This window comes from Hydra vulgaris, chromosome 04 (genome assembly GCF_038396675.1).
Source record: "Hydra vulgaris chromosome 04, alternate assembly HydraT2T_AEP".
Taxonomy (NCBI): Eukaryota; Metazoa; Cnidaria; class Hydrozoa; order Anthoathecata; family Hydridae; genus Hydra; species Hydra vulgaris.
Genome location: NC_088923.1, coordinates 27,590,001 through 27,615,000, shown reverse-complemented (window position 1 = coordinate 27,615,000; position 25,000 = coordinate 27,590,001). Strand labels below are relative to the sequence as shown.

The 25,000-nt window shown below is 27.3% G+C and overlaps 2 protein-coding genes across 4 annotated transcripts in view; both read right to left on the bottom strand.

Annotated features, from left to right (window-relative positions):
• Positions 1-25,000, bottom strand: part of LOC100212832 (protein PHTF2) — a 39,259-nt gene that overhangs the window by 3,378 nt on the left and 10,881 nt on the right. For 2 of the 3 annotated variants that reach the window (XR_010638157.1, XM_065795951.1), the window contains exons 5-14: positions 24,484-24,595; positions 16,525-16,560; positions 16,143-16,231; positions 11,236-11,459; positions 10,349-10,597; positions 10,063-10,148; positions 9,274-9,378; positions 8,979-9,017; positions 8,826-8,896; positions 8,626-8,722 (exon numbers count right to left, since the gene is read on the bottom strand). Coding sequence is in view for 2 of the 3 variants with exons in the window: in XM_065795951.1 (XP_065652023.1) it covers positions 8,626-8,722; positions 8,826-8,896; positions 8,979-9,017; positions 9,274-9,378; positions 10,063-10,148; positions 10,349-10,597; positions 11,236-11,459; positions 16,143-16,231; positions 16,525-16,560; positions 24,484-24,595 (1,108 nt within the window). In the remaining variant the exon portion in view is untranslated. Of the gene's footprint in view, positions 1-8,625; positions 8,723-8,825; positions 8,897-8,978; positions 9,018-9,273; positions 9,379-10,062; positions 10,149-10,348; positions 10,598-11,235; positions 11,460-16,142; positions 16,232-16,524; positions 16,561-24,483; positions 24,596-24,710; positions 24,891-25,000 lie in introns of those variants that run through there. The other variant, XM_065795952.1, reaches the window with a different exon arrangement.
• On the bottom strand, positions 14,020-15,299 carry LOC136079720 (uncharacterized). Its single transcript, XM_065795953.1, has 2 exons — positions 14,944-15,299; positions 14,020-14,842 (listed from the first exon to the last, which is right to left on the bottom strand). The coding sequence occupies exons 1-2, from the start codon at positions 15,185-15,187 to the stop codon at positions 14,088-14,090; spliced, it is 999 nt and encodes a 332-aa protein (XP_065652025.1). The 5' UTR covers positions 15,188-15,299; the 3' UTR covers positions 14,020-14,087.

Below are 25,000 nucleotides of genomic sequence, written 5' to 3'. Positions count from 1 at the left end.
ATAATTATGATTAGCTGAAAATAATTTTTATATTATTTGGAAATTATGTCTAGAAAAGTGACCTTCCATTTATATCAGTAACTTTAACAATTAACTTAAATAAATTATGGCTCAAGCATCAAGAGTCTAGTGTGATCACATAACAATATTATTATAATAACATTACCACTAGAGAAATGTAAAAACTGCATTTTTATAAAAATTATTATAAACTATACAAGTTTATTTTTGTATAAAGTTGGAAATTTAAAACAATTATAGAAATAAAAAAAAAGGAATTTAATACAAGTTTTTTAGAGCCTAAAACAATAAAATAAAGTATTATTTTACACTTAATTATAAACTTAAACAATTATACTAGGAGTTAATCAAAACTATTAATTCTTGATAAACAATATATATATGTATATATATAAAATATATATATATATATATAATATATATATATATATATATATATATATATATATATATATATATATATATATATATATATATATATATATATATATATATATATATATATTAGGGTGCATCACAAAATAACAATTTAAAAAATTGATTTTGTCTGACACCTAATTGTGTTCTATATATCAAAAAAACAATGACTTTCAAAAATTTTAGAATAAGAAATATTTTTAGAGGTCCCCGACACTCTTGAATATTTGACCAGTCCCTAATATTTATAAAATATATATTTTTTTAAAAGTAGGTCGTGTTGGGTCTCAAATTAAGCAAAATTTTTAAAAAATTTCAAAAATAATAATTAAAAAAAAAAAAACATTTTATATTTCACTGCTATGTATATATAAAACTACAAAGAATGCACCTTTTTCATTTTTGTTTTAAAAATTTCATATTTATTGCAGTAAAATCTAATGTGAATTTCTTTTAATAAAATGATGATTATTTTTAAAATTTTTATAAAATATCACTTAATTTGAGACCCAACATGACCTACTTTTAAAAAACTTTTTTTTTGAAATCATTAGGGACTGGTCAAATATTCAAGGGTGTCGGGGGACCTTTAAAAATATTTCTTATTCTAAAATTTTTGAAAGTCATTGTTTTTTTGATATGTAGAACACAGTTACGTGTCAGACAAAATCAATTTTTTAAATTGTTATTTTGTGATGCACCCTAATATATATATATATGTATATATATATATATATATATATATATATATATATATATATATATATATATATATATATATATATATATATATATGTACATATATTATATTATAATATATAAATATTATATATATATTATAATATATAAATATTATATATATATATTTCAAATAAATATTATATATATATGTATTTGAAAAAAATATATATATACACTCCTAGTCGGCGTTCTCGGGGACATGTTTTTTTTGTTCCCATTATGTTTATTTATTTACTTTTTTTTATACTATTTTTATCAAATTTATATATTTTTTAATTTTAATTTTATTTCTATTTTTATTTATACATATTTAAATTTATTATTTTATTATAAAAAAATATTTTTTATATTTATTTTTGTTATTTTTATTTATTTATTATACATTATATTTCATTTTTATTTTCATCTATTTACAAAAACAATTAATTACAGTAATATAACCATATTTAAATCTTGCCGTAATCCTAACCATAAGCCTGACCTTGATGCTAACCCTAACCAAACCTTTATAGGTTTTAAATTCGGTGTAAATCAATTGACAATTGGTTGTCAGTTAAAAAAAATGAATATTAAATATAGAAAACGTGAAAAGACTCCAAAATGCACTATAGAACAACAAAGAAAAGGAAGGCAAAGAAAAGAAGCAGGAAATTAGAGGTTAACTAACCTTTATTAGATGCGACACTTAGGAGGAGATGTTTATTGCTTAATCACTACACAAATTATGTTCACACATTGGCATTAATGTTTTTTTTCCATTCTGAGGCCTTGCATTGCTGTATGCTTACTTTTTAATTTTGTAATCAATTTTTTGTTTTATTTACTTTTTGTTTGGTGACATATTTTTTGTATATCTTTGTTAATATTAGTGTTTAGAAAACAATTTATTGTTTATCATTATTATTAGTACTGTTTAGGTGCACTGTCTGTCTTATTTATAATTTAAGTATTTCTCTATTAATCTTTATTTTTTGTCTTGACAACTGTCAAAATATGCTTTGTTTGAAAAATAATTCTCCTTTATTCTAATGAACTTCATTTCTTCCCTCAGGCGTTCACTGCTCGTGTCTGACCATTCAGCGAATTTTATATATGCCAGAATTGTATATATGCCAAAGTTTTTAAATAAAAAATAAAGAGTAGAAGTAGATTGTGATTGTGAAAATGTGAAAAGACTCCAAAATACACTATAGAACAACAAAGAATAGAAAGGCAAAGAAAAGAAGCAGGAAACTAGTTAACTCTATAGCACAAATTTGCCTTTGGTCATTGATGACAAAAAACAATTTTGTTTTGCAGGGGACAATGTGCCTGGAAGTTCTGGATACTAAACAAACAACAACAAAAAAACATGCCCAGAAAGTGTTCGTTTTACAGGAAAAAAGAAATTTCTAAAAAATTATTAATGCGGATAACCATATCTGACTGTGGTATGTCTGAGCCATTGTTTTGCACTTTCAAGGCTGTAGCAATTAATTAATTGATCTATATTCATGAATGTTTATGAAAACAACTTTTTCCAATCATTTACAAGTATCATCAAGACTTTAACTATTTATTTTAGCCAGATTTAGCAAGTTCTCATTATTCTAAAGATTCACTAAATTGGTCTATTACATTGATAAAGAATACAATCCCCCAAATGTGCCTTAAGCACAACCAATTAAAAACTTTTGGGGACATTTAGAACACACACACAATATATATATATATATATATATATATATATATATATATATATATATATATATATATATATATATATATATATATATAATTTTAATAAAAGGTTAGTGGTAAAAAAAAAATCCATAAATCCAGAGTTACAATCATCAATAAAAGAGTATTATCATCAAGATTATCTTAAAATAACTTTTAACTATATTTAACATCTGAACTTTGTTTAGGTTAAATTTCACTAACTGATGTGAACCCCAAACTTCCACAGAAGAGATGTCACATTGGCTGCATATTCTTAGCAATCAAAAAGTGAAAAGATTTTGTCAAAATGAATCACATAGTTATATAATTAGAAAATAGAGCAATTTTAGAGGTTTGTAAAAAAAAAAGTTATCGTAATCATAATTCATTATATCATAAATGGAAATAACATGGAAATCTTACGGCCTCCCAAAGGTTAATGGAAATAAAGGAGTGTTCCCAGACACAGTGGCCCAGATTTCACTTTTACTGGACAAAATTCATAACTAATTTAATATTAAAGCTATATTCACTAAAATTAGTATGAGTACTAATATGATGTCTGCGCTTTTTATGAAGGTAATATTTTTTTATTTTGTTGCTATGGATACCTTTATTTTGCTTAGCAACAACCTATTTTTGTTATCTGCAGATATTTTAAAAGTGCTATATTTACTAAATTTGGCATGAGTACCAATATGAGATCACACTTCTCACAAAAGTGATAATTTTTTAAATTTAGTTGCTATGGATACTTATATTGCTTAGTTGCCGGATACTTATATTGCTTAGTTGCCGGATACTTATATTGCTTAGTTGCCGGATACTTTCCTTAGTTACAATTTGGTAAATTGATATTTGAATATTTTATCGGATTTTTGACCCACCTATATTGAATAACAATTGAGTATTTAGGTAAATAATGTTTTAGGAATAATAAAAGCAAAAAATAGTGCAAGAAAACATTGTCAATTTTAAATTACATCAAAAAATTATAAAACAATAACATCGTTTGAAGATTGTTTAAGTAATTGTAAAACATCTGAAGGAAATGCTTTATGATTTGTTTGGTGTGATGTTGATTTATGCAGTGATGAAATAACAGGGTCACTGGAAACAAGGAGTCTATCGATAAGATCAGTACTTGTTGCTCTTCTGGATGTTTTTCGGCTGAAATTTTCGCGATAAGATTTGAAGCCTTTATTTCTAGCCTCTTGAGCTTCCTCTGACGTAAGTCTGATGGGTAATATAAGGCTTTTAATTATGTCATGTCCATGTATCAATACTTTGTGAACTGATTGAGCTATGTAATACCATGGATACAAGGACACATATAGTCTAACAGTGTCAAAACAATAATCCTTGAATTTTAAGCAGTCTATTTCATATCCTGAAGAGAGCATTACCAAGATAATGTAAAATCTGAATATAAGGTTTTGATCAATACCCAAAATTTCAGCTGTTTGTTTATATGCTGCAAAAGCACGCCTTGAGGTATTGCCACCATTGCTTGTTCCAGAACTACCACTTTTAGGGAAATCAACAAGTCACATTTTGTTCATAAAATCAGTCTGAATCTTTTGTTTACCTACAGATGCTTTTTCTTTGTGTTCTTTAGATCTTGCTTGCCACTCTCTTGTTTCTTTTTTATATGCAATGTGCAATACCATCTCAAAAAATCGAATCCATGCACGAAGACTGGAAAGACCATATTTGAACACTCTGTTAGTATAATCTATATTAAGGATATCAAGACTATTCATATTTTTTGGAGAGACACCACACACTGAACAGAATTGGTATGAGTTTGTTTTTTCAGATAATAGTGTTTGAACCTTCCCATCAATCATTGTAAGTTCAATAATACAATTCACTTCAATAAAAGATCCGCAAACCTCTAATAAAATTATACCCAAGCTTTCTATCTCACTTTTCATGTACTGATATTCTTTAATCACAGATTTCTTGGATTCCATTTTGTATGCAAATCTTATGGGACTAGGCAAGTAATAAATAATGATTCATCACATTTTAAATCTCTGTTAATGTCAGGTTCTGATAAAACTTGTTTATAAATGCTTTGGCCAGTAGCACCATCAAAACCAGCCTTACACGTGAGTGTCATTGTTTACATTGCTTTGTTGTTCAATATCAAGTGTCTTAGCACAGGTTCCTGAACTGCACAGATTCTTTGCAAAGTATGAATCATTAAATCTTTTAAAGGAACTGAAGCTGAATAGTCCTCCACTGTTATATTTGCAGGATTTTAATTTTGCATCTCTGACATCATTGTAAGCAGAATAGATGTTCTCCACTTCTAATCAATTGATAGGAAGCTTTTGTCAGACTTGCATCAATTATTAAAGCCAGTGCTTCGTCTGCTAAATATTTGCTTTATCTGTATTTGAAATATTTAAAACGTTCTTGGCAGCAATAACAATAGATTCATCTCTAAATTTTTTATTAGCAGCAAAAAATAATTCATTTGATGAATGAGATTCAATTAAACAAGATACACGCCGTTTTTTAGCTTTAATAGAACTATTATCAAATGCAACTGGTTTTTGACCACTTCTACTTGCAGTTAGTTCATTGTCTTTTTATCTGACAATTAAATGTTCATTAAGCCAGTTCACAAACTTCTTTTCAAAATTTTTTACAGTATAGTTTGCGGATTTCCACTTTTTTTAAATACAAATAAACAAATCGTTAAACAGTATGTCTAAAATCAACATCTTTAAACTCAGCAAATTTTGACTGAATAAGTTTCAATATATCTTCAGTAATATTTTGTTTTGAAATACTAAGATTGTTTTTTTGGAGAAAATTATGAATGTCTAAGTTTAATAAAATCATATCTAAATAATTATTGTATCAAGTATTTTGTATTTAAAAGTTTAATGTTACAATATATATGCCGCGTGGACTACTAATTCTTGTTAGTAATTAAGTTACTACAAGTGTTAGTAATTAAAATTAAAAGTAATTAAATTACTGTTAGTGTTAGTAATTAAATTACTAACAACTACTGAAAATATGTTGTTGCTATGCTACGCAAAGTAGGATATCCATAGCAACCACAATAAAATTAACCTCATAAGAATTGTGAATCTCATTTTAATACATACCCCCAATATTGTTGATGTCACCATTAATTACTTTTTTTTTTTTTTTTTCAATTTCAATATTCAAATGCTTAGAGTCCTGGTAACTAAGAGATTTAATATAAATAAATTATCAATAAATTTCTCTTAATATATATAGATACTAAAAGTAAATAAGTTTTCAAGATTAGACAACTAAAATTTTTGCAATTTTGTCCACCTACTGGCCCACTGTGCCAGGGAAGGATGACTTTAATACTTTATTTATTAACTTAATTTAGTAGAAAGTAATATTTAAATAATTTTAAAAACTTTCCAAGATACAATATATAAAAGTGAGAAGATCAGCATGCCAAACTTTATCAAAAGTCTTCAATATGACTTAATAAAAAAAAAAAAAAAAATGTTAAGTATCAAAATGTCAAGCTCTATTCAAAACTTTGATTAACTTACTAGACTATTTACTTCAAACTCGATGAGAGAAAAGTTCATTTTTGGGATCAGCAGACTGCAGAATATTCATTGTGTTGATTTTCTATCAAGAGTGGAATACTCATTGTGTTGAGTTTCTATGAGGAGTGGAATCAATAAATTATAGATAAGATTGTCAGAAAGATCATTAATATTAATACAAAATGTGATATAACATTTTGATAACTCAAAAGTTACTACTGCAAGAAATGAAGAATCATCCACCAAAATCAACTTTACACCCACCAAAACATTTACATTACAATCAACAATACATCTACCAAAATCAACTTTAATAATGCAACTAAATTTAACTTCAATTGCAGCATTAAAGATAGAAAGAAAAGATTCAATAGTCTTAAAAGCCCAATATGAAGATTGTCAAAAGTTCTCACTGTTTCCATTAAACATGTTATTGAACTATTATGTTTACAGATTTATTTGAAATACAAACACAATTATTTGAGAACAGTTTTATATGAATGGAATGAAAAACAAGCGATTGCACGAACAATGGGATGATTGCACAGTCATGTACAAACAAGCACTATCCAACAAAATAGACTTTTAGTAATCTTCATCATCACACATAATTTTATTGCCAACCTGATGTTGTGATATTACTGGTGAGATGACTAAATTTAAAACTTCTAACTTGACAGTTCTGTGTGAGTTGATGACAGGATCTGTAGTTACCAAAAGCATGTTGAGCAGATATTTATTCTTAGAAATACATGAGTTTTTTCTGGTATGATTCTTGCAGAATCAAGGAAAATCTTTATCACATGCTCTTCTGATAGTTGCCTGATTAGACAACTGCATGTTTTTATAACTTTTTTATTAGTTTGTGTATAGTAACTATGGCAATACTACTGATATAGATTAAGTTAAAGAGGTTTGTTAAAATTCATAATAAATAATATTTTAGTTTAAGAACAGTTTTTAACAAAATACTGAAATTTTAAATGAGATAGACGTTTATTTCGACAACAGGTGTTTAAGAGATTTAATTTCTAGACATGGAGCTAAATCCAAAAAGTATATGTTCATATTAAAGAGCTGACTTTTTGGCCTTCAACAAAATGGAGAAGGGAGCTTCAACTATAATAAAAAAGTTAGTTTTTTTTTGGTATGCATTTATTCTTTTGCTTTAATCAAAAAGATTTAGCCCAAACATTTTTTTTAATAATTCTCTTTAATATGAGCACAACATGTCTCTGAGGTTTGAAAACCCTTTAAGGTCAGAAAAATAAGCACGGAAATTTTAAAATCCACCAATAAAAAAACTATTTGCGCATTGTATGAAACAATGAAATCCGATTCTTGTTAGGGGAAACTTTGAAGAATTATTTATTTAAAACTTTAAGTGTTTTCAAAATAAACATTTATTAATTGATAGTAAAAATAATGATAAAAAGATATTTATTTTAAAATATATTGTTATAGTTTTTTTTTAAAAAACTATAAGTGGTTTAAACAGGCTTTAATATTTTTTTTTAAACATCTCTTTCATAAATTTTATATAAATATCCGTGTTTAATTCACGTATTTGATTTATAACAATTCATATATTTGATTTATAAAAAAATATTGAACAAGATTTAAATAAGATATAAGAGTATTTACGATTTATTTAAAATCAGTTTTTTTAATTATTATTAATTATTATTAATTGTTATTTAAATTCTGATGTTATATAAATCAGAATTTACTGATTTTAAATAAATCAGACTGTTGTGATTTACAGTTGTTTCATTTAAAATCACTAAATTACTAATTTCCTTTAAAAAAAATTCCATGACTGTTGTGATTTGCAGTTGTTTCATTTTTAATATTACTTTGCTTTGTATTTGCTTCATATCTCTAGCTTTATCTGATGATTTATAAGTGAATTTAAAAATTAAAGTTTAAATTGTAATTTTTAATGATAATAGTAATAATATAGTTTTTTAATGAAATTTTGTATCATTTCAAGATCAATATGAATACTTTTACTGAACAACTATTGAGTTTTTTCATAAAAACTGTTCTATGGTTTTTAAAAAATTTAAAATTTAAAGACCAGAACCTTTTTTGGATATTGCAATTTGTGATCACTTAATTCAAGCCACAAATCAGAATACAAATTTTTCACATGTTATAAAGCATTTTTCTAACAAACAATACTTACTACTTTATATGCTGACTCAGCAACACAAAGTAAAAAGAATGTAGAAAATGATAAAGTAAGTCTTGAGAGCATAGCAATAAATACAATTAGTTGAGGCCTATGAAAATAAAAACAAACTTAATGAAAAAAAAAAATTCATTTTTTTTCTTTCTAAAAATATAATTAAATAACTAATTAAATAACAAAATTTTGGGTCATACCTCCAAGTTGGTCCAAATAGTTGCTTACAAATAAGGACTATCCCATCAATAGTTTTCAGTGAAACAAGTAACTATTTGAGAAAACAATGTTTTTAAAAAAAAAACATAATTTTTTTGTGAACATAAAAAGCAAACAAAAATAAAAACTCATACCCGAGACAGAGTATCAAGCAGTTGACGATCTTTATTTGCCTTTAAATTTTAGTTCAAAGAAAATTATATTAGTATTTAATGTATTTGGCAAGTAAAGTAAAATAATATTATAAATAAATTATTTTAAATTATTGTAAATTATTAATTAATTTTGTATATAAAATTAAGAATAGACTATAATACAAACTACAATACAACAACTATAACAACTAAACTATGTACAACTATAATAATAAAATATAACTATAAAGTATCAACACATTGTATTTATTTAAATAACAAATTAAATACTCACAACATGAAATTGATAAATTCTAAAAAATAATGGTAACATTCCAATAATGCATGATGATATAATAGCAAAAGTTAAATAATCGGAACGCTTATCTTTTCGAGATTCCTGGAAAAATATATTTTTAATTTAAAACTTAAAATGAAAAACATAATTTTTACTTTAAAAAATAATTAGAATATATTTAATACTTATATTTGAAATATTAAACTAATATTATTAATATTAACTATTTATATTATTGTATTATTTATATTATTTAAAACTAATAATATTAACATACTGTATACACAAATAATTATCTAATAATTAGAATATATTTAATCTATAGGTGGTAAGTTATGATAAAAACATTTTGATTGCTTGATGATACCAAATGATTGTGATTTTCCTTATAAACTCCCTCCAAAAATTCACTTTGTACACTGCCACCAGCAAATAATAAGGAAATTTTAACAAGTTCTGTTAGGAATACATGCTTTAGCTTTATGTGTCTGTGTTTGCTGACCATAACTTGTTAGGGTTTGCTGTTCAATTTAAGCGGGCAGTTTTATGTTAAAACCAATTTCATTTGCAATTTTCTTTTCACACATCTTCACGAGTGCATATTTTCTGTAGAGATTGGTTTGATCATTTTCATTTCTTTTCTTAATACAAAACACCGATGATGGTGTCAAGCAGCAAGTATTTTTATACTTAAACTTTTTTTTTTTTTTACCACTTTTTTACATTAAGTTGAAATTTTTCTAAAATATTTTAAATATATTCACTACTGAAGTAAAGTAAACTTACAACTTTTTTAACAACAGCCATTCCTATTTCGAAAAAATTCATTTTGGCTTTTTTAAAAGAATTACCATCCCAAATAGAGACTGTAACTAAAAAAGAATACAAAAAAATCTATCTTGGCTTTCTTATAATAATTACCATACCAAATAGAGACCGTAACTAAAAATACAAACTGACAAAAGACTGAAAAACATAAAACTAAGGTTCATCTTGGCCAATTTGAATAATTCAAAAAAGAATTCAAGTGTTGAGTAAAATGTATTTGAAAACATTTAAAAAAAAATCTTACTAAGATCATTGATATGTCTAATATTAAATAGTGTGTTGCTATTTGCTGCATCATAAACACTGTTTGAAAACAGTAAGTTATGTTTTTCAACATTTGCTTGAGTACTTGAGTCTTTAGCCTCATTTTCACTAATTGACTCTGATGAATTAGTACTGTCAGAATCAGTTTCTGATTGATTAGAAGTGGTTTCATCAACACTATGAACTTCTCTTTTTCGCTCACAAGATTCCTCTATATTTGTTTCATTGACTAAAAAAAAAACAGAAATGATAATTCTTATCCTACTTTAAAACTTTTAGGATTTAACTGCAATACAGTTCCAAAAACTTTTATGCAATTTCAAATATTTAAAGAACAATAAAAAAATTAGATCAAATTAGTACTATAGATATGGGATAAATTATATACAGTGGGATAGATCATATACCACATAAAGTGGGTTGTCAAAACTATTTTACTTTAAGTTTACTTCTTTTGTAATTTTGAATACTAAAAGAAATTTGCAGGGAAATTGTTTTTTTATAATTTTTCTAGTGTTTTTCATTTTACTTATATCATTATTATTGTTTTTAAAATATGGCAACACTGTCTGCCTTATCCGACAAAAAGTTAGGTTATTTCTTATTTAGTTATCAATTGGTGAAAAGTGTTGGTAGAGTGAGTTTAGTTATTCATTTTTAGAACAATACTTTGCAAGTTTTTTGACAAGTATTGTTCCAAAATTAATCAATTTTTATCGAATACTTGCAAAGTATTAGATAAAATTGATTAATTTTTTTAATTTTAATGCATAAATCTTAATTCATAACTATTCTAAGCTCTAACAATTCTTCATTTATTAAAATAAACTATTGAAATAACTTTTTCATATAAATAAAAAAACTTACCAGAATTTTTAGAAAATCTTTTCCTTAAACCCAAATTTAAATTTATATCTGTTTCAGATTGTGCTAAAATTTGAAAATTCTCTGTACTAACTTGATCAACATTTTGATCATGAGCAAGAATTCGTTCAGTGCTAGCATCACGACTTTCAGAGATCTCATCTAATCTTTTTGGACGCTTTCTACAACTTCTTTTACGCTTTTTTGGTTCAGAACTAATTTCACCACTTTGGGTATAATTATAAAAATTTGTATAAGTACAAGAAAATGTAAAAATTTGAAGATTGAAAAACAAAAAACATTTATTAACAGTAATTTTATATATATTTAAGAGTATAATTATATACATACATAGATATATGCATGTGTGTGTTTCATTAGCTCTAATAATTATTAGTATTTTATATATATTTATTAGTATATAGGGTCATTCCATGCCAAGTGGTGCAAATTTTAAAGAGGTCCCTCATGGACCATCTCAGATTTTATTGAAATTTTTTGATTTTGTACATATATATGTTAAAAGCATGTTTTGAAAATTTTAGATCAATATCTAATATGGTTCTTGAGAAAACGCTATTTAAGTAGTGGGCTATTTTGCATAAAATTTCACTCTACAAGAAAAAAGGGTTTTTTCATCATTTTTAACAGCCAATAACTTTTGAACAAGTTAGTTTTATACTTCAATTATTATAAGATAGCAAGTGTGCTGTGGATACTTTGAAAAAAGAAAAAAATATTATTTCTGGCATCTTAACTTTTTCCATAATGGCAGGCTAAAGTTGATTTTTTTGTTTTAAGAATAAGTTTTTTTGTGATTTTAAAGACCTTAATCTTAAAAACTAGTTACAAAGTTAATACAAATCAAATTGCCTGCTGATCTACATGTGGTGGATAAACATTTTTAAAAAAATCAGTTGATTAAAGAGCTGCATTCAAAAGTTATAGGTCTCCAAAATGAGTCAGATCGAGATTTTCGTAAAATTGATCTGTGATGCAAAGCATCTGTTACCTAAGATGGCACTTTTTTTTTTTTATAAAATTTTTTATACGCATCAATTAAAGACTGTTAATTAATAAAAACCAAAAAAATTAATGGGCGCTTATTTATAACCCCCAAAAGGTAGTCTCTAAAAGTCAGGTAAATTTTCCATAAAATTGTTATTTATCATGAAATATCAATTAAAAAATATCAATGCTTAAAGCCTTTTAATCCCTTTAGATAAAGAACTTTTAAATCCCAATAGATAAAGTCCCCTCCCCTCTGTCCCCTCCCCTCTTTATAATACAATAATTTTTTTAATGAAAAACAAACAAAATGTTTTTAAGAAAATAAACAAAAATAATAAAATTTACAAAAAGTTAAATTTCTCAAATAATAAAATAATCTCATTGATTTCTTTTAAGTCAATACTATAAAATCTTCCACTGTTTGACTGGACTTTAAGAGATTGCACTTTGCATAAAATATGCATTAGAGGTATCCAACAAAGATCATCTCTGCATGGCGACGTAAACTTGTTACATAAAGACTTTTTCATGAATTTCATATTAAGATCTTGATGCTCTTCTGAAATACTAAGAATATTTCCTAAATACCATTGAGCATCGTAAACGCAGGCCACATATTCTCCTGGTGAGTAACTGGAAATTTTATTAATATAAATTCTGCAAGTAGAAAAATCCATATTAGTGCAAATAATATCAAATGAGACTCTTCTTATTTTTATTGAGGTAAGTGACATTGGGATAAAACTGTGGTGGTTTCGTGTCCCAGGTATTGTCAAACAAGAACGATATCTCTCTTCCAAATTGAAGTTTGTAGTATGTGTTTCTATTGAAACTTTGTCAACAAAAAAAAAAGATATTCCTTTGACGTGTTGAACACACCAGCTGTACATTTTGCTTGGTGTGTCAATAGGATCGTTTAGTGATTGTAGACTGGCTCGTGCAACAAGACGTTTCACTGTTCCACCAACTGGTGTTGGTAGAACAGTGAAACTTTTACCATGCGATGTTGCAAAAAAGTGCCACTCTGCAGTCATGTCAAAATCGTGTTTATGGTAGCATAAGTTGATAAGATTTTTGTAATTTTTACATTATGATGCAGCTCCATCACTAAAATAGATAATGTGTTCAAATGTTTGTAATTGTTTAAGTTTATCAATAACATTACCGATAAAGCAATGAACAGCATCTGTTCCATGTTTCAGATGATCTGATATAACACAATAACTTTGACTATCAAGTTTTCCATCTTTTATAAAATACGCAACAAAGGGGTGCACAGTTGCTTGGCTGTTATTCCAGTGAAAACCTTGCACTGCATCCTGTATTAGAAAACTATAGTTTTCTGCAAAGTCAAGAAGAACCAAAGCTTGATTTTCTTTTAAATTAGTTTTCAAATGTTGGTAGTAAGTGGCTTGACTTTTTGATATAAAATGATGCACTCGTAAACTATCTAACTGTTCATAAACCATTTCAATAAATTCATCTAAAGGTAGAGTTGCTGATACTAAAGAACATTGGTAATTTGATTTTTGCCATTGATAAAAGTTAACTTCACTAATTTCTTTTTCTGTAAACAAAGTGTCAATGTAGTCTAACAAAACCTTTTTAGCAGGACATTTATCGCAGCTATGCAGCATACAATCTCTATTTTCAATGCTACAAACCATTAATTTTAATAAGATTTTGTAATCAGAAATTCCAGGAATTTTCTGTACAAGGAGCTTTACATTTTGATGGTACTGGCAAACAGCGTGCAGACCAGAAGCACCACCCACAGGAATGCACCACTTGGGCCTTAGCTCACAAAATTTTGAAAATCCAACTTTAAGATAATTATATTTCTTTTAAAACTCAATATGTAGCTCTTTCATATTGACTAGTAGAAGGCGCTTTTGGATATGTTGCTTTTTACTATCTACTTTAACTGAAACAAACTCTTTTTTTCCTGGACAAACCCTTGAATATTCATCGCATTCGTAGAAATGAACAACCTCTGTAATTACATCTTCGCTTAGTTTTCTACCCGATTTTGGAGAAGGTTTTGATAGTATTCCACTTTTTTTACTTAATTTTCTGGCTTGTACTACAGATCTTTTTGAAGTAAAAAAAAACTTCTGAGTTTTCTCTATTGACCAACTGTCTGGAGTGAGTGTAAGAAGTGTGATTTTTTCAGAATTTGACAATGTTTTTTCAAATTTTGACTTAATTTGAGTCATAATATTGTCTAAATCTGTGTTTGTTTTTTTCAAACATTTTTTTGAGGGTGATTCAATTCCACAAAGTGCAGCTATTTCTAAACATAGCACATTGGCAACAGCCTTTTGTGTATGAGCTCTTACGCTATCAATATTACGCTTTCCATATGCAACTCTATCTTTTTTTGAAACAAGTTTTAGAGGTGAGCATCCAAAACTTGCAATACTTGAATTAAGATCTTCTTTTAATGTATGGTTGTCAACATAAATTTCTTTTTCTTGGAGTTCATTTTCTTTTGTATTATGTTTGCAATTCAGAACTTTTCTGCAACTAGTGCAAATTTTTTGACCAGGTATTAAACCAAAATCTTTGGCATATGAAAGACTGATAACTCTAAGAGAATCTAAAAAATAACGGAAATAATTATTAAATATTTTTTTATTTATTTATTTAGTGTTATTAAGGTATTTTTATTAAATTAAGATATTAAATATTGAAACTTACTTTTCACATTTTTTGCGTGCTTGTTCAACGGATTACAACAATACCTGCGATGTTCATTCTCATACCTCGACAAGTAAACTTTCTCGTGATAGCTACAAATAAAATCTATGGGATTTATTTTGCTTCTCAAAGAAATAAGCTCTTGGTTTAGTTTAGACAGTTCTTGGTAGCGTTTACTTTTATTAGATAGATAGCACTGTTCATTTAATGCTTTACCAATACAGCAAGTAGAAAGCTCAGGCATATTACTTATTATTAATTAGTTCTAAAATACAACAATTTATTTGGTTTTATTAGTACTTTTTAGATTGACATACTAGTAATATAGAATTAAATGAAACAATAACTAAACTTTTAAAAAGTAATAATTTTTTATGGAAAATTTACCTGACTTTTAGAGACTACCTTTTGGGGGTTATAAATAAGCGCCCATTAATTTTTTTGGTTTTTATTAATTAACAGTCTTTAATTGATGCGTATAAAAAATTTTTATAAAAAAAAAAAAGTGCTATCTTAGGTAACAGATGCTTTGCATCACAGATCAATTTTACGAAAATCTCGATCTGACTCATTTTGGAGACCTATAACTTTTGAATGCAGCTCTTTAATCAACTGATTTTTTTAAAAATGTTTATCCACCACATGTAGATCAGCAGGCAATTTGATTTGTATTAACTTTGTAACTAGTTTTTAAGATTAAGGTCTTTAAAATCACAAAAAAACTTATTCTTAAAACAAAAAAATCAACTTTAGCCTGCCATTATGGAAAAAGTTAAGATGCCAGAAATAATATTTTTTTCTTTTTTCAAAGTATCCACAGCACACTTGCTATCTTATAATAATTGAAGTATAAAACTAACTTGTTCAAAAGTTATTGGCTGTTAAAAATGATGAAAAAACCCTTTTTTCTTGTAGAGTGAAATTTTATGCAAAATAGCCCACTACTTAAATAGCGTTTTCTCAAGAACCATATTAGATATTGATCTAAAATTTTCAAAACATGCTTTTAACATATATATGTACAAAATCAAAAAATTTCAATAAAATCTGAGATGGTCCATAAGGGACCTTTGCACCACTTGGCATGGAATGACCCTATAGCCTTATATATTTATTAGTATTTTTAGTTGTATAGAAAACTAATAAAAACTCAAATATTTAAAATATAAAATTCAAACATCTAAAATAAACTTAACTACCTTCGTTGTTTTTTAATATTTCGACCAGCAGGTTTTGTGAAGTTTGTAGATACAACATGAATATATAATTCACCTAATAAAACCATTGCCTAAAATAAAATGAAAATTAATATATATATATATATATATATATATATATATTTTTATTATTTGATATACTTTGTATATTTTTAAATGTATATAAATACATCAATAATACAATAATTCTTCATTTTCACTATAGTAAACCAATTATCATGTGACAAAGAAATCAAAAACGTGTTACTCAGTGTTATCAAAAAATTTGTTTAACTTACATTAACTAAAAAAAAATTCCCAAAATTAAATTTTTAATCTTAATTTTTAAAACCTAATCCACAAGTGATTTTAAATCGTCACATACCAAAAGTGGAACAAACGCTTCTGGCCATGAAATATTCTAAAAAAGATCATAGAATTTAAACAACAAAAAATTCTTTATTTTTATCAGAATTTATAACAATAAATACAATATAAATAAATACAAAAGTATATAAAAATAATACCATAGTTACTATGGTACTATGGTATGGCGAGTCTTTTATGTTTTTTATGATTAGATTTATTTTAGATCATTCACTACTGACCTCTAATGGGAATGATATATAGATTCCATTTCAAAATTAGCATCTAAGGTAAATTGGTGCTGCTGGAGCGATATGGGCACCCCAAAAAAAGCGCCCAAGTAATGTTTATCATCTTTATTTTTTATTTTGCTTTTCCATTAAAAGAAAAAAAAAGTTTCGACTTCAAATGCAGTATAACTAACTTTCTGTTTACTTTAGCTATTTCATTTATCTTCAGGACAATAAAATGAGTTAAAAATTTATGTGCAACTCATTATTTTTATAACTGCCATTTGGTTACTTTGGTAACCAATTGTTAAATTAAAAAAAAAAAAGAATTAAAACTTATCTCAATTTAAAAAATAATAAAAAAATTGAAATTTGAATGATAGAACAATATCAAAGTATATATAATGAATATTTTATGAAAAAAAAACTCATTCAGATTGGGGCTGTAAATCCTAGCTCGTGTTCGTGAACGGCTCGGTGATCGGCTCGACAAGAGCTCGTTCATGTTCGGCTCGAATGGTAAACGAGCCAGGCTTGAACAAAAAATTAGGCTTGTTTATTAAACGAGCCGAGCTTGAACATCATAGGCTTGTTCATATAGGCTCGATTAAAGCTCGAATATATATATATATATATATATATATATATATATATATATATATATATATATATATATATATATATATATATATATATATATATGTATATATATCAACCCTCGGATTTAGGAAAAATAAGGTCGGCAATAATTTGCCGACCTCAATCTTTTTAAGGTCGGCATCAGGTCGGCAATAATTATTTAATACAAAGGTGTGACCATAAAACATAGAAAGGAGGTTGGCAATTTTTTGCCGACCTCAAACAGTTTCAGGTCGGCAGTTAGGTCGGCATTGCTGAATGCCGACCTTAATTCCGAGGGTTGATATATATATATATATATATATTAGGGATATGACTTTTTAATTTTTTTTCAAATAAAATGTTTCCTGTATCATAAATCGATGAACTTTTACCTAAAATCATGAAAAAAGGCCCAAATAGCTTTCTGCAACAAAAAAAGGTCACCCCCAAAATAAAAATTTGGTTTACCATTTTTATACATTCATTTTTGACCGATGTTTTAATCTTAAGCTTAATTCTCAGCTTAATTCTATTTATTTCATTATTTTGTTATGAATTTATAAATATAACGCCACACGTTACCATGGCAACGAAACGGCCGTGTGCCGGCAAATACTTGGAATTGTTATGTGATGACGTCATTGTGTTACCACGGTGATATAGACGACTGTAACAGACTGTAGAAGATTATAGAACTTAGTAGAACATTCTGGAAGCTCTAAATAATTATATAAGCGAGCTGCTGTCAGAGATCAGTGTTGATAATGTGAATAGTTCTATGAAGTACTCTGCGTGTAACTGAGCTAATAAGGAACTACTGTAGCGAACTAAAGACGCTGTAAGTGTACGAAGTATAAGTAGTTGTAGCATTATCGTTAGGATACGGACTGGATTATCGAACTGTTATCAACATTGACTGGATTATCGAACTATAATTGGATTACTATACAGTTAAAGTATTTTATTAATTAAACGACTTTATTAAACGGATATTTACGCTCAGCTATCCGTAAAGTCGTAACAATATTATATGATGTCTCACAAGAAAAGTCATACCACAGTAACAAAGAACAAGAAGACTTGGACTAAAAATTTGGTTAGATTTCAAGAGTCACACAGAAGAAGAGGAAGCGTGGCTGTAGAAGAACATTCACTCGATGAAAAATCCAGAATACCACTTCAATTGCAGATCGTAGGAAGATACCAGTTTCTCGGAGCATATGTTAAAGGAAGAAAAGAACGAATAGACCAAATTTCTAAGGAAATTACAAAATTGTGGGACAATAAACTGAATTTTCCACGTGTGTCTGATCAAGTGATAAGAGCAAAGCTTATGAAGGTGCTGAAGGTCTATGATGAATGTGTCAAGCGTGGAAAATATGATGTTCTCAATGCATTATTTGACATCACGAAAGTGAATGGCCAGTGGTTATCCTCGCAAGATAAACGTCTATACCACCTACAAAAAGAAAGTAAAGGACAGGTGGGGTACTCAACAGGACAAGTGGCAAGTAAAGAAACCATTCACCCTTCCAAGAGAAGGAAAGTCCAGTCTGGAACAGCAATACTTTCCACATCACAAGTCCTGTCTACCACAGACAGTGGTACTGAATCTGAAAACTGCAAAAGTAAGAGTGAAGATGATGAAGACGACGACGGTGATAAAGACGATGATGAGGACACTCAGAAAAAAACTAGAAAGCACTACAAAAGTAAATTTGCTGTAAGTATGGTTACATCAAGTGGAGTTTCCACAAAGAAAGCTGCTAAAATATGCAATGTATTATCACAACAAGGTATTGATATTCCAACTCCAAGTCAATCAGCAATTTACAAGTCCATATTCAAAGAGGCAGGTAAATTAAAAAAAGAAATGATACAACAACTTAAAATGGAACAGTGGTCCTTACACTTTGACGGCAAACGAATAGATGATAAGGAATATCAGGTAGTTGTACTTCAGAATGAAAGAACTGACGTGAAACTTGATGCACTGCGTTTAAAAGATGGCAAAGCTGAAACTGTTGCTGAAAAAATTGCCAAACTTATTGATGAATACAATTTGTGGAATTCAATTAAGATGATCATTACTGATACAACAAACGTCAATACTGGGAAGAGAAATGGAGTTGTTGTGAAGTTGCAACGTATGTTTAAATTAAAGGGTGTCACAATACCACAATTTATCGGTTGTCAGCATCACGTACTAGACAGGATTCTCCGTCTGGTGATGGACGAAGAACTTGGGGGTGATACCAAATCTCCAAACATTGAATACCCATTTGTGTCTGAACTGTTGAATAAGTATGATGAACTGAAGGATAAGTTTGTGAATGGAACTGTAGAAATTCTTGATAAATCAGGGTGGAGAGACGATATGAAGTTTTTGTACCATTTAACAAGAGTGTTTAGGTTCTATGAAGAACAAAGAAACTTCCCTCTGATTCACTTTCAGAACATTCCTAATATGAGCAATGCCAGATGGAACTCAAGAGCCATTCTCGCCATTCTGGCGTTCATTCTTATGCCTGAAGCGAGAAAGAATTTGGAGAAGGTTTGCAGGTTCATTTCATATGAGTGGGCAGAACATTGGTTTAGTAGTCAAAAGTACAATGACAATGACTTCAAGAATTTATCTGATGTATTGAAGCCTTACAAAAAGGCATTGCAGTCATTCAAAAATCACTGGAAGAAAGAGCCATCCGTCATCGACATACCACGAAGTAATCAGATAGCTGAACGTGCAATCAAGGTGATGCAAGACCTGTATGCTTCCTGCAGAAAGAAAGACAAACTGCAACTTCGATTCATTCTAAGTAATAAGCGCTAGACTCTTTATGAGACGTGAGCATCATGTGACCCATGTACTAAACACAGTAGGCCTATAGACACAGACAGTTATGTATATTGTTGTACTAGACGCTTTGATACTGTTAATTTTGTAATACTTGTATAATTATATATCACATAATGTTTTTTGTTATATCACAGTACATGTTGCATAAATAAATAAAATAACAACAGGAGTATGACTCTTACAACATCTTCAGCCTTTAATATTCATTTACTGTACAAAAGTGTACCTATTGAAAATTCGATTTTTTGGTTTTGTGGTGACCAATTTTAAAAATATGTCAAAATCAAACATATATTCTCTCTTTTTACATAAAAGTTCTTTTTTTTACTATACAGGCCAAGATTGTTGACAAAAAGACATATCCCTAATATATATATATATATATATATATATATATATATATATATATATATATATATATATATATATATATATATATATATTTATATTTATTTATTCAATGCAATGAGAGCAAGACTTATATTTGTGAAAATGTAATTTGAACTATTAGAGTGCAGTGTTTAATAAGAATTATTATGTTTGTGAGAGTTTAATTTTTGTTTGAACTTTGAACATTAAGTTTGAACATTGAACTATTAGTTTTAACTTTTATTTTGAACTATTAGATTTGAGGGATCTTATTTCATTATTTGTTTATTTGCATGTTTAATAGACTGTAGGATTGTTTATGTTGTTTGTTGATTTGGACTTGCATTATTTACAGACGAGCCTTTAACGAACAATTTTTTTTTACTAAACGAGCTTTAAACTAACAGGTTACAATAATTATTTTAAGTTTTAAACCAGTCAAGCTCGAGCAACATGCAAAACGAGCCAATCCCAAACAATACTAGTCCTTAACGAGCCGAGCTCGAACAAAGAATCTCATGTTCGAAACGAGCTCAAGCCAAGCCTGATCACTCTTAATATGTAAACGAGCCAAGCCGAGCCCTGGAAAGCTTGGCTCGTTTGACTCGATTTAAACAGGCCTAATTCAGATTAATGTTAACTTTTACTTTTTGGTAATTAAGAGCTAACACTTTTTTGGTATTGTTTTTAATAAAAAAAAATCTTAATAACAATGTAGTAATCGTGCAATATTAATTTTTGAATGAACTTTAGATCTTTAGTAAGCTATTTTATTTTACTTTTGGAAAATAAAAAAACAAAATGAAAACTTTTTCAGAAAGTTTTGTTTTTCTCTTCATATTCTTTTCGACTTTAATGAAAATAACAACAACAAAACAAAAGTTTACTATAACTTTATAAAAGTTTTATCAGCTTTTATTTATTTTTAAACGTTTATATCTCTAATGTTTAAAGAAAAATTTAAAATCAATATAACTTATTTAATGTACCCAATATTTAAAAATATTTTAAATATAGACAATAACTATTTGAATACAAAACATAAGCATTTAATGAGCCTAATTACTTTATTTTAATTTTGCACAAACTATTCTATTTGTAAATCTTGATTAAAATTGTTTAAAGTATTTAAAACTTAATAGTTATTAAATTAAAATTACTAAAATATAGTTACTAAATATTTAAAATACTTAAAAGAATTTTTAACAAGTTTTTACAAATAGTGTAGTATTTACAACTTGAATGTTAATCAAAATCTTAAAATAAACTTTCTTAACTGAGCATATGCTTACGCCAAATGCTAAATAGAAATATTTATATATATATATATATATATATATATATATATATATATATATATATATATATATATATATATATATATATATATATATATATATATATATATATATACATATATGTTTGTAGTGATGCTGTTTTGAATGTGATTTCACAACTTTCATTTTCATGCTATTGCAATCCTCAGGTGAAATACAAATATAATTTTTTCTTTAAAATAATTATATAAAAAAGGAACTAGTTACATAAAACTGTGAATAAAAAACTATACATTAAAGCTTAATTCATCTTTAAAGGTTGTCCTTCTACACAATGGAAATGAATTTCCAATGCTGCTTATAGCCTATTCAGTTTAACTGTTAAAATTATTTCAGTGTCTAAGTTTTCTTAGATACTCTGCAATACAACAAAAACATTTGGGAAATCATTGCAGACATCACCATAGTAGCTTTCATGCTTAGTCTTAATGGTGGATTTATTAAATTTCAAAAAAACAGCCGTTTAAAACTTATTTTTCAACAAAAAATAGGCTTTCAAGAAGTACAAAGTGTCAAGCAGGTCATCACTTCTTGATCAATTTTTTGTAACAAATAGTTCAGCAGCTAAAAAAATGATCACTCTGATCCAACACTTGTTTTCAAGAGCATTGAATAAAAACTCAAGATTTACAGTTCCTTTTGCTTGCTGCTTCAAAAACCAACTTTTTTTTTTTTAATCGATTTAAACTCATCACTTGAGTTGTCTCTACTTCTTTGCTGAATGTTGACACTTTTTAGGTGTTTTACTATTCTCCCTTTAATTTTCTGAATAACAGTTTCTAATAGCATGTTGAAACATTCATTTAAATTTCTTTAATCTCATGAAGGATCGCCAAATTGCTTTATTGTCTTTCAACAAACGACTTTATAATGCCATCTTTTATTTTGATGCAAAGGCTCAAAATTTTTTGCAGTTTCAGGTTGTTAATTAGAAATTCGAAGAGTCCCTCTGCAGTTAAAGGGTTTTAATCTTTTAAAAGTTATTTAATTTGATTTCTACTGCCAACTAAATAATATTAAGTTATTTAAATGGCACCAGAAGCTCTGTAAAGTGCTTTGAGTGGTTCCAATAAATTTTATATCCACCAATAAAAAATTTTGATTGCTAAATTTTAAATTTTAAGCAGGTTTTTCTGGACCACTAGTGACAGTTTAGAAATTATAAACTGTAAAAGTACTTATTTGTAAAAGTTCCTGAAGTTTTTAATATTATTTAAATATCTGTTCTATTTTTTGATGCATTTCTACTTCAATTAAAACTAAAAATTTTTTTATTTTATACCTTGATTAAGTATCGGTAAGCAATAAATTATAAATGTAAGTTATAAGTGCGCTATAAAACAAAATCACTATAGTGTTATTATTTTATAACAAAATCACTATAGTGTTATTATTTTATAACAAAATCACTATAGTGTTATTATTTTAACAACAGTGTTATAGTGTTATTATTTTAACATCAGTGTTATTACTTTTATAACACAGTGACTATAGTGTTATTACTTTTGTAGTCAAAAAATTTTTTGTTTTGCTTTGTATTTTAGAATTTTTTTACTAACAAATTTAAGTTATTGGCCCCATGAAAACAAATTACATCTAATTAAAACTTTGAAGACCAGATAATTTTCCAGATACCATAATTCGCAATTGCATAAATTCAACCCTTGTTTCTGTTTTAAAGCATTAAAACTAAATCCATCCATAGCTTCTAATTTTAAAAGAACTTCTCTAATTCTATTCCTTCAGAAAAATTTTTTGGATGCTGCTTTTAATGAAGAAATTTTTGCATCTTTTTTTGAATTTTATTTAATATTTTTGATCAAGGTACCACAATCCTGTTGTAGATCTTGCATAACTTGAGATTTGGCTTCACATAATTCCTGTTATAGATCTTGTGTAAACTGAGATTTTTTTCCACATATTTCACACACATTTTCAATCTTTTAATTATCTTTCTAGGTATCAGATATTTTTTCAGAGTAATCAGAAAAATGTAAATGTAAAACATTTACATTTACATGTAAATGTAAATGTTTTAATTCTTCTGTGTGCGGCTGAACTCAACAAAATATAGTTAAAAAAACAAAAACAAAAAAATTCTTTTTTTTTGTTAATTTTATCAATTTACCAGCATATTGGTGAAAAAAATTTATCAGTAAATTAGTAAAAAATGGTACAAGCTCAACCTTACTTACAATCATGTAGTAATACAACTACATTCATTATTAACAACTACAGACACACGGCTACTGTAACTGATGCCAGGGTTACTGTAACTAATGTTATTCACATCTGTTGATTGAATATTATGTTTCTGGTAAGTGTTAATGTTTACAATCTTTTGTTTTTCAACTTTGTTGTTAAACTGTAGACTTTTGTAACAAGTGCCAATCATAACTACAGTGTTACTGTCACATCTGTACTAAGGTTATTGTAATGTTACATCACTACAGAGTTACAGTAACTAATGTCACATCTGTACGGTTGATTTTACATTATGCCATTTTAGTTCCCACTTACACATGATATTAAAATAAAAATAAAAACGGGAAAAAAAAGCTTACAATAAATTCTTCTTCTGTTTGATGAGTAACATATATTACTAACGACAATAGCTGCAAAAAGTAAAGTGTTAAGAAAAACAACCAAACTTTAAAAGAGGTTTGCTGTTGCCACCTAAAAGCAAAATTTAATAAAATAAAATTGCTAAACTCTTTAAAATAAATACAAGATTTTAAAATAAAATCAAAAATAGCAAGTTTTATTTATACAGAAAAAAAAAGTGATTTACCATTTCTTATGCAAAAGTACTGGATAAGAAACTGATAAGAAAAGATAAGCCATCACTTAATGTGTATCCTTAGTGAACAAAGGTGACTTGATTTTCACCAAGGCCATAGCAGGGGTTCATAAAACTTTGGTTGCATTTGAAGCAAGAACTAATTTAATGTTGATAAACCATAATCTTTCCCTGACCCCAGTTAAAAAAAAATAAACAAAAATTTAGTTTATTTTGCTTAGCCCCACCTATTCTTATCACAGCATTCTTATCATTATTGACATAGTAATCGACATAGTACC

Excerpts from the sequence above, each read along its gene's own strand:
- LOC136079720 (XM_065795953.1), bottom strand. The coding sequence starts at position 15,187 with ATGCCTGAGCTTTCTACTTGCTGTATTGGTAAAGCATTAAATGAACAG. Across the intron at positions 14,843-14,943 it reads GCACGCAAAAAATGTGAAAA|ATTCTCTTAGAGTTATCAGT; the intron begins GTAAGTTTCAAT and ends GTTATTTTTTAG.